Source organism: Numenius arquata, unplaced genomic scaffold (genome assembly GCF_964106895.1).
Source record: "Numenius arquata unplaced genomic scaffold, bNumArq3.hap1.1 HAP1_SCAFFOLD_1757, whole genome shotgun sequence".
NCBI classification, from domain to species: domain Eukaryota; kingdom Metazoa; phylum Chordata; class Aves; order Charadriiformes; family Scolopacidae; genus Numenius; species Numenius arquata.
In genome coordinates, this window is record NW_027414582.1 from 437 (window position 1) to 10,979 (window position 10,543).

Here is a 10,543-nt window from a genome sequence, read left to right on the forward strand (position 1 = left end):
CCTGAGGAAGGGACACCTCCACCCCCCCCAGCACCCTAGGGTCTGCACCCCCCAGGAAGAAACACCCCCTAGAAGAGATCCCCTAACCCAGGAAAGGGACCCCCCAGCACCTCAGGGTCCCCTCTGCACCCCCTGAGGAAGGGACAGCCCCATCAAAGGAGCCCCCCCCCCAGGAAAGATCCCCCCCCGGCACCTAGGGTTCCCTTCTGCACCCCCTGAGGAAGGGACACCCCCCCCGAGGAAGGGACACCCCTATCAAAGGAGGGAACCTGCCCCGAGGAAGGGTCTCCCCAGCACCCCAGGGTCCCTTCTGCACCCCCTGAGGAAGGGACACCTCCACCCCCCCCCAGCACCCTAGGGTCTGCACCCCCCAGGAAGAGACACCCCCTAGAAGAGATCCCCTAACCCAGGAAAGGGACCCCCCAGCACCCCAGGGTCCCCTCTGCACCCCCTGAGGAAGGGACAACCCCATCAAAGGAGCCCCCCCCCCGAGGAAAGATCCCCCCCCGGCACCTAGGGGTCCCTTCTGCACCCCCTGAGGAAGGGACACCCCCCCGAGGAAGGGACACCCCCATCAAAGGAGGGGACCTGCCCCGAGGAAGGGACTCCCCAGCACCCCAGGGTCCCTTCTGCACCCCCTGAGGAAGGGACACCTCCCCCCCGAGGAATGGACACCCCCCCCCCCCGAGGAAGGGACACCCCAGGGTCCCCTCTGCACCCCTCAAGGAAGGGACACTCCTGAGAAGGGAACCCCCAACCCAAGGAAGGGACCCCCCCCTGAGGAAGGGACACCCCAGGGTCCCTTCTGCACCCCCTGAGGAAGGGACACCCCCCCGAGGAAGGGACACCCCCATCAAAGGAGGGGACCTGCCCCAAGGAAGGGACTCCCCAGCACCCCAGGGTCCCTTCTGCATCCCCCCGAGGAAGGGACACCCCCCAAGAAGGGAACCCCCAACCCAAGCAAGGGTGTCCCCCGCCTTAAGGAAGGGACCTTCCCTGAGGAAGGGGTCTCCCCAGCACCCTGGGGTCCCTTCTGCCCCCCAAAAAGGGACCCCCCCATCACACCTCTGTGCCCTACAGGAATCAGGGTGTCCCGTCCCCCCCCCCATCTCGGGTCCCTTCTGCCCCCACCCCACATCTTTGGTGGGGTGTCAAGCCACAGGGGGGTCTCAGACCCCTTCTAGGGCTGGGGGGGGGGGGCAGGAGATGCCATATGGGGGTCACTGACCCCTTCCAGGGCTGCCCCCCCCCCCCCCCAGGATCAGCCACATGGGGGTCCCAGACCCCTGGAGCAGCTCCTGGGGATGATGGCACATGGAGGGGGGCACCCAGCTCCTGTTGGGAGAGGTCCTGGGGGCCCATGGGGTGCCGTGGCGGGGGGGGGCGCCCTGCAGGGGGATTGGGGTGCCCTATTGTGGGGACCCCCCCTGTGTGTGAGCTGAGGGGAGGGGGGGAGGCAGAACCCTCCCTTGCAGGAGGGAGCCAGGGGACATGGCAGAGCCACCCCTGTCCCCTTGGGGTGCAGCCCCCTCCCAGTTGGGGTCCAGAGGGGAGGGTCCGGCTGTGCCCCCGCCACCTCCTTACTGGGCCCCCCCCCCCCCCAATCCCATGGGTCTGGCCAGCAGGTAAACAACCGGAAATCCCGCTTGGCACCACCGGCACCGGGAACGGGGCGGGGGGGCCCATCCAGGACGGGGTGGCCCAATGAGATGCTGGGGGGGTGGGACACAGAAGAGGGGGGGGGTCCCCATGTCCCGGTGGGGGTCCCCGTTGGCTCAAGCTGTCTCTTTTCCCTCAGAGCATCCTCCGCCGAGCCCCGATTCTCCGGTGGACCCCGAAGCGACGCCGGCGGAACCGGTACCGGTGACACCCCGCAAACAACACCGGGGCCGTTTCTCCTGCGGCGGCCGCGAGGAGAGACCTCCCAAATCCTTCCCGGATCCCAGCGAACCGGCCCCCGCCACCGGCATTGACCCCCCCCAGGGGGAGGACGATTTGGAACCGGCGGAGGAAGCCGAAGCCGTGAACGGTTCCGGGGAACTGGGGGGTGCCGGTAGGAGCCCCGGTACCAGTAGGAACCCCGGTCCCGGTGCCTATTTGCAGAGTTTGGAGCGGAGCAGCCGGCACTGGGTGCTCTCGGGGGTGAGCGGTGGGGCCAGTCCCCTTCAATATTTTCATCAATGACCTGGGTGAAGGGATGGAAGGTCCCCTCAGCACCTTTGCTGGTGACACCCAACTGGGAGGAGCGGGTGACACACCGGAAGGAGGTACCACCATCCAGCGAGACCTAAAGAGTTGGGTGGAGAGGAACCTGATGAAGTTCCACCAAGGGCAAGTGTAGGGTGCTGGCCCTGGGGAGGACTCACCCCACAAACCAGTCGAGGTTGGGGGTGACCTGCTGGGGAGCAGCTCTGAGGACAGAGACCTGGGAGTCCTGGTGGACAACGGGGTGACCATGAGCCACCGACGTGCCCTGGTGGCCAAGAAGGTCTCCTGGGGGGCATTAAGAAGAGCGTTGGCCCCGGGTGGAGGGAGGTCATCCTGCCCCTCTGCTCTGCCCTGGGGAGGCCCCATCTGGAGCACTGGGACCAGTTCTGGGCTCCCCAGTTCCAGAAGGACAGGGAACTGCTGCAGAGGGTCCAGCAGAGGGCTACGAAGATGGTGAGGGACGAGAACATCTCTGTGATGAGGAAGGGCTGAGGGACTTGGGTCTGTTTAGTCTGGAGAAGAGAAGACTGAGGGGGGATCTCATCGATGGTGGGTGTCAGGAGGATGGGGCCAGTCTTCTTCCAGTGGTGCCCAGTGACAGGACAAGAGGGAACGGGCACAAACTGGGACATGGGAAGTTCCATCTCAACACGAGGAGGAACTTCTTCACTTTGAGGGTGGCAGAGCCCTGGAAGGGGCTGCCCAGAGAGGGGGTGGGATCTCCGTCTCTGGAGACATCCCAACCCCCCCTGGATGGGACCCTGTGGGACCTGCTCTGGGTGCCCCTGCTCTGGCCGGGGGTTGGAGGAGATGATCTCCAGAAGGTCCCTTCCAACCCCAAACCATCCTGTGATTCTGTGAAGGGACCAGGATGGGAGGAACCAGGTGGCGGAACCCAAACGGCCCCCGGCGCCGCCGGCAGCGAAGGTGAAATCTGGTACAACCCCATCCCCGAAGATGAGGACCCCCAAGTTCCAGGCAGCTCCGGGAAAATGGGGGGCGGAGGCAACGGTGACGGCGCTGGGGAGTCACCCCCAAAGATGGGGAAGGAAGAGCCACCCTGGAGCGGTTTGGGGACAACAGAAGGTTCCGCATCCCGTGGTGGCACGGCCCCGGTGGCGTTGCCCACGGCTGGACGAGGAGAGGAGGCAGGAACCGGCAGGACCCAGGCTTGTGGTGAGGCTGTGGGTCAGGGAGAGGGGGGACAGTGGTGGCCCCCCGGTCCCCCGCAGCCCTTGTCACCCTGTCACCCCCCTCCCAGGGGTGTCCCCTGGACCCCAGGGTCCTGTCTGTGTTCCCAGCACCCGGGGGGTTTTGTCCTTTCTCTGTCCCTCGTGAGGTTTCCTGGACCCTGTTGGATCCCCAGATCTGATGGTCCCTGTCCCCAGTGTCCCCCAGACCCCCCAGTCCCTGTCCCCAGTGTCCCCCAGGCCCCCCCAGGCCCTGTCCCCAGTGTCCCCCGGACCCCATGATCCCTGTCCCCAGTGTCCCCCAGACCCCCCAGTCCCTGTCCCCAGTGTCCCCCAGGCCCCCCCAGTCCTTGTCCCCAGTGTCCCCCAGACCTCCCAGTCCCTGTCCCCAGTGTCCCCCAGACTCCATGATCCCTGTCCCCAGTGTCCCCCAGTGTCCCCCAGACCCCCCAGTCCCTGTCCCCAGTGTCCCCTGGACTCCATCATCCCTGTCCCCAGTGTCCCCCAGACCCCCCAGTCCCTGTCCCCACCCCAGGGGAGTGTCCCCCAGACCCCAAAGTCCCCATCCCTCCCCCAGACCCCCCCTCCACTGTCCCGTCCCCCCCCACTCCACAGCACCCTCCATCCACCCCACATCCCCTTCCAGTCCACATCCCCATCCCACCCACCCTTCCCAGTTCCCCCCCGCCCAGCACCCACTCACCCCTTTCCCCCCCCCCCCCATAGGGAAGATGCCCATCCCCTGCGTGACCTCGGGGCTGGCTCCGAGCCCCCCCTCTCCCCCCGCCAGCCCCAAGAAGGGCCGTTCCCTCAACAAAGTCAAGTCCCCGGGGACCGTCCGCCGCCTCTCCATGAAGATGAAGAAGCTGCCCGAGCTGCGGAGGAAGCTCAGCCTTCGCTCTCCTCGCCCTCGGGGACACGAGGGTGGCACCTCACCCTCCGAAACCCCCCAGGAATCCAGCAACGTCATCAGCCGGTACCACCTGGACACCAGCGTGGCTTCCCGCCCGGGGCTACCGCGAGCCAAAGGGGCTTCTAAAGGTGGCTACTTGAGCGACGGCGACTCCCCGGAGCTCCTGGCTAAAAACGGGGCTCGTGACCGAGGGGAGGATGAGGAAAACGGGTTGGATGTGGAGCTTTTTCGTCCCTATAACTACGAGGAGCCGCCCACGCCGCCCATGCCGGGGGGAGGGCAACACATTTCGGGTTTGCTCACCGTCCACCTTCACGGCCTGGGGGATCTGAAGCCCCCCCGGGCCGAAAGCCGGGAGGTTTTTTGCCTTTTACAGGTGGACGCGGCCAACCGGGCCCGGACGGCTTTATTGCCCTTAAAAAAGGCTTTTTTGGGTCTAAATCACACCTTTAACCTAGAGCTGGAAAGCGCCCGGCACCTCAAAGTGCTGGTTTTTTCCTGGGATCCCACCTCTTGCCGTAACCGTCTCTGCTGCCACGGCACCGTGGTTCTGCCCCATATTTTCCGAGGTACCAAAAAAGGGGTCTGGGGGTGGGGGGTGGGGGGTGCGGGGTGTGCTTTTGGGGGGAGGAGGGTGGGATTTGGGTCATTTGGTGGTTTTCCCCTCCTTTGGCTTGGCAGGTTGTCGGGCCCAGCGGTTGGCGGTGAGGTTGACGCCGCGCGGCGTCCTCTACTCCAAGCTGACGTTGGTGGAACGTTGGGAGGACCCCAGTCAACGGGAACCCCGCGTTTTTGGGGTGGAACTGGGCAAACTGGTGGAGAGGGAGAAGGCGCCCACCAAGGTCCCCCTCCTCATCGAGAAATGCCTGGCTGAGATCGAGAAACGAGGGCTGAAGGTGACACCGGCGGGGGGGGGGGGGACACACGGTGACGGTTAAAGGGGTGACGGTGGGGACGTAGCCCCCCCTTTGGCAGGGGGTGGGGTTGGACTGGCTCTGGGGGGTACGCAGTGCCAAAAAGGGGGGTGTCCAGCAGCAAAAAGTGGGTAGCCAGCAGCAAAAAGGGGGGGGTCAGTGCCAAAAAGGGGGTAGCCAGCACCAAAAAAGGGGTAGCCAGCAGCAAAAAGGGGGGGCCCAGTGCCAAAAAGGGGGTGTCCAGCACCAAAAAAGGGGTGTCCAGCACCAAAAAGGGGGGGCCCAGCACCAGAAAGGGGGTACCCAGCATCAAAAAGGGGGTGTCCAGCATCAAAAAGGGATACCCAGCATGAAAAGGGAGGGGGGGGCAGCTCCAAAAAGGGGGTGTCCAGCATCAAAAAGGGATACCCAGCATGAAAAGGGAGGGGGGGGCAGCTCCAAAAAGGGGGTGTCCAGCACCAGAAAGGGGGTACCCAGCATCAAAAAGGGATATCCAGCATGAAAAAGGGGGGGGGGGGCAGCTCCAAAAAGGGGGGGGCCAGCGTCAAAAAGGGATACCCAGCATGAAAAAGGGGGGGGGGGGGGGGCAGCTCCAAAAAGGGGGGGGTCCAGCATCAAAAGGGAGGTACCCAGCCCCCAGAAAGGGGAGCCCAGCACCAAAAATGGGGTACTCAGCACCAAAAAGGGGGTACCCAGCACCAACGCGGGGGGGTGTCGGTGGATGAACCCCCCCCCCCAGAAGATGGTGATGGTGGCGCTGATTGCCAGGTGATGGGCTTGTACTGGCTCTGCGGGGTAGCCATCTCTGAAAAGGGGGTACCCAGCACCAGAAAGGGGGTTCCCAATACCAAAATGGGGGGGGGGGGGGGCCAGCACCAAAAGTGGGGGTACCGGTGGGTGCACCCCAGTGATGGTGGCCCTGGTTGCCAGGTGGTGGGCTTGTACCGGCTGTGTGGCTCGGCCGCCGTCAAGAAGGACCTTCGGGACGCCTTCGAGAGGGACAGCGCGGCCGTGACGCTCTCGGAGCAGCTGTACCCCGACATCAACGTCATCACCGGTGAGTCCTTGTCCCCCCACCCACCCAAAAATGGGGTGCCCAGCACCAAAAATGGGGCGGCCAGCACCGAAATGTGGTGCCCAGCACCAAAAGGAGAGTACCCAGCACCTAAAAGGGGATACCCAGTGCTGAAAAGGGGGGACCCAGCAATAAAAAGGGGGTGCCCAGTGCCAAAATGGGGTACCCAGCACCAAAAAGGGGGTACCTAGTGCCGAAATGGGGTACTCAGCATTAAAAAGGGGTACCCAGTGCCAAAAAGGGGGGACCCAGCACCAAAAAGGGGGTGCCCAGTGCCAAAAAGGGGGTAGTCAGCACCGAAAAGAGGGTGCCTAGTGCCGAAATGGGGGTACTCAGCATTAAAAAGGGGTACCCAGTGCCAAAAAGGGGGGACCCAGCAACAAAAAGGGGGTGCCCAGTGCCGAAATGGGGTACTCAGCACCAAAAAGGGGGTGCCCAGTGCTGGAAAGGGGGTACTCAGCATTAAAAAGGGGTGCCCAGTGCTGGAAAGGGGGTACTCAGCATTAAAAAGGGGTACCCAGTGCTGAAAAGGGGGGACCCAGCACCAAAAAGGGGGTACCTAGTGCCGAAATGGGGTACTCAGCATTAAAAAGGGGTACCGAGTGCCAAAAAGGGGGGACCCAGCACCAAAAAGGGGGTGCCCAGTGCCGAAATGGGGGTAGTCAGCACCGAAAAGGGGGTGCCGCATGCTGAAATTGGGGTACTCAGCATTAAAAAGGGGTACCCAGTGCTGAAAAGGGGTACCCAGCACCAAAAAGGGGGTGCCTAGTGCCAAAATGGGGTACCCAGCACGAAAAAGGGGTACCCAGTGCCAAAAATGGGGTACCCAGCACCAAAAAGGGGGTGCCCAGTGCCGAAATGGGGGTACTCAGCACTGAAAAGGGGGTGCCTAGTGCTGAAATGGGGGTACCCAGCACCAAAAAGGGGGTACCCAGTGCCAAAATGGGGTACCCAGCACCAAAAAGGGGGTGCCCAGTGCCAAAATGGGGTACTCAGCACCAAAAAGGGGGTGTGTAGTGCTGAAATGGGGGTACTCAGCATTAAAAAGGGGTACCCAGTGCTGAAAAGGGGGTTCCCAGCACCAAAAAGGGGGTACCCAGTGCCAAAATGGGGTACCCAGCACCAAAAAGGGGGTGCCTAGTGCCGAAATGGGGGTACTCAGCATTAAAAAGGGGTGCCTAGTGCTGAAGTGGGGGGACCCAGCACCAAAAAGGGGGTACCCAGTGCCAAAATGGGGTACCCAGCACCAAAAAGGGGGTGCCCAGCACTGAAATGGGGTGCCCAGTGCTGAAAAGGGGGTACCCAGTGCCCAAAAAGGGGGGGGGGGGGGGGAGGAATGGGGCAGCATCACAAAGGGGGTACCCAGCTCCAAAAATGGGGTGTCCGGTGCTGAAAATGGGGTACCCAGCACCAAAAAAAGGGGGGGGGGGGGCCGCAGCACTGAAATGGGGGTACCCAGTGCTAAAAAGGGGGTACCCAGCACTGAAAATGGGGTGCCCAGTGCCAAAAAGGGGGGGGGGGGGGGGGGGGGAAGAGGGGGGGTCCAGCATCAAAAAGGGATATCCAGCACCAAAATAATGGGGGGGGGGGGCATCATGGGTGAGTGCCCACACCCTGGAGGGGGTCCCCCACACCCCAGGGGGGGGGTCCCCACGATCCTGGGGGACACACACACACACCCCAGGGTGTGGGGGGGGGTCCCTACCAAGCTGATATGTGTGTGTGTCCCCCCCCGGCTGCAGGGATCCTCAAGGATTACCTGCGGGAGCTGCCCACCCCCCTCATCACCCCCACCCTCTACCACGTGGTGCTGGAGGCCATGGCCAAGAGACCCCCCCGAACCCCCCCGGCAGAGAGGGACGCCGTCAGCCTGCTCGACTGCCTGCCCGACGTCGAGAAGGTGGGGGGGCTCAGAGCCGAAATGGGGGGGGGGGGGGGGGGCCGAAAATGGGGTACCCAGCATCAAAAAAGGGGGGGGGGGGGGAGGGGGGGGCCACATGAAAAAGGGGTGCCCAGTGCCGAAAAAGGGGAACCCAGCAGCAAAAAGGGGGTGCCCAGCAGTAAAAAAGTGGGGGGGGTCAGCACAAAAAAGAGGTACTCGGCATCAAAAAGGGGGGGGGGGCAGAATGAAAAGGGGGTACTCGGCATGAAAAAGGGGTACTCAGCAGCAAAAAGGGGGGGGGGCAGCATCAAAAAGGGGTACTTGGCAGCAAAAAGGGGGGGGGCAGAATGAAAAGGGGGTACTCAGCATGAAAAAGGGGTACTCAGCAGCAAAAAGGGGGGGGGCAGCATCAAAAAGGGGTACTTGGCAGCAAAAAGGGGGGGCCCAGCACAAAAAAGGGGTACCCAGCACCAAAAAGGGGGGGCCCAGCATGAAAAAGGGGGGAGCCCAGCACGAAAAAGGGGGGGGCTAGCACCAAAAAGGGGGGGCCCAGCATCAAAAAGGGGGGTGCCCAGCACGAAAAAGGGGGGGGCCAGCACCAAAAAGGGGGGTGCCCAGCATGAAAAAGGGGGGGGGCAGCAGCAAAAACGGGGGGGGGGGGCAGCATGAAAGAGGGGGTACCCAGCAGTAAAAAGGGGGGGCCCAGCACCAAAAAGGGGGGGGGGCAGGGGGGCTCGGCATGAAAATGGGGTTACCCAGCGCCGAAAATGGGGTACCCAGTGCTGAAAATGGGGCGCTGAGCACCAAAAAGGAGGGGGGGGGACAGCACCCAAAAAGGGGGGGGGTGCTCCCTCTCCATGACCCCCCCCCCCCCATGTTTTTTTGGGGGTGGGGGGGGGTGGGGGGGGGAGGTGGGGGTGTCCCATCCCTCCGATATCCCCCCTTTATTCCCACCTTCAGCCCTGACTCCCAACCCGCCTTGGGGACAACACCACCCCCCCCCCCCCCCCCCCCTTTTTTTTAGGGGGGGAGGGGGTGTTTGTGACAAGGGGGGTGGCATCCCCATTGAGGCCACTTTGTGTCCCCCCCCCCCACTACTTCACAGGCCACCCTGAGGCGGCTACTGGACCACCTGAGCCTGGTGGCCTCTTTCCACTCCTTCAACCGAATGAATGCCCAGAACATCGCCGTCTGCTTCGGCCCCGTCCTCCTCACTCAGAGCCAGGAGCCCCGCCCCGCTCTTACTGGTTTTACTGGTCTTACTGGTGGGGCCGCCGCCACCACCACCACCACCACCGGGGCCACCGCCGGGACCACTCGTGGCTACTCCCGCTGCCATGACATCGCCAGCGCCGTGGACTTCAAGAGGCACATCGAGGTGCTCCATTACCTGCTCCAGGCCTGGCCGGGTGAGTGGGGGGGGGGGGGGTTTTGGGGAGGGGTGGGGGGGACACACACACACACACTCACGACAGCCTCCCCCCCCCACCCTTCTCCCCCCAAATTTGGGGGGGGGGGCTCATTGCCCCATCTGGTGGAAGCTGCTCTAGGGGTTGGCGACCCTACCCCCCCCCCCCCCCCGGCAAGTGCCACCGTCCCCAGGAGGTGTTCCAGGCATCCGTGACCCCCCCATGTGGCTCCTCTTGGGGCCCCCCCCAGCCCTAAAAGGGGTCTGTGACCCCCATGTGGTGGCTCTTGGGGGCCCCCCCCAGCCCTAAAAGGGATCCGTGACCCCATGTGGTGGCATTTGGAGACCCCCCCCCCCAGCCTTAAAAGGGGTCTGTGACCCCCATGTGACTCCTCTTGGGGGCCCCCCCAGCCCTAAAAGGGATCCGTGACCCCCATGTGGTGGTTCTTGGGGCCCCCCCCCAGCCCTAAAAGGGGTCTGTGACCCCCATGTGGTGGCATTCGGGGCCCCCCCCCAGCCCTAAAAGGGATCCGTGACCCCCATGTGGTTGTGTTTGGGGCCCCCCCCCAGCCCTAAAAGGGGTCTGTGACCCCCATGTGGCTCCTCTTGGGGCCCCCCCAGCCCTAAAAGGGGTCTGTGACCCCCATGTGGTTGTGTTTGGGGCCCCCCCCAGCCCTAAAAGGGGTCTGTGACCCCCATGTGGCTCCTCTTGGGGGCCCCCCCCAGCCCTAAAAGGGATCCGTGACCCCCATGTGGTGGCTCTCGGGGCCCCCCCCAGCCCTAAAAGGGGTCTGTGACCCCCATGTGACTCCTCTTGGGGCCCCCCCCAGCCCTAAAAGGGGTCTGTGACCCCCATGTGGTGGTTCTTGGGGGGCCCCCAGCCCTAAAAGGGGTCTGTGACCCCCATGTGATGGCTCTTGGGGCCCCCCCCAGCCCTAAAAGGGGTCTGTGAC

The 10,543-nt window shown here is 63.8% G+C and overlaps 1 protein-coding gene across 1 annotated transcript; it reads left to right on the forward strand.

Annotated features, from left to right (window-relative positions):
* Positions 1-1,798: 1,798 nt before the first annotated feature.
* On the forward strand, positions 1,799-9,900 carry SYDE1 (synapse defective Rho GTPase homolog 1; the record flags this gene model as incomplete). The annotated part of the gene is made up of 7 exons (XM_074167212.1): positions 1,799-2,149; positions 4,125-4,880; positions 4,993-5,207; positions 6,156-6,282; positions 8,043-8,200; positions 9,288-9,591; positions 9,752-9,900. Coding segments are annotated over 7 exons (2,060 nt in total), but the record flags the coding sequence as incomplete, so codon positions are not given.
* Positions 9,901-10,543: the final 643 nt, after the last annotated feature.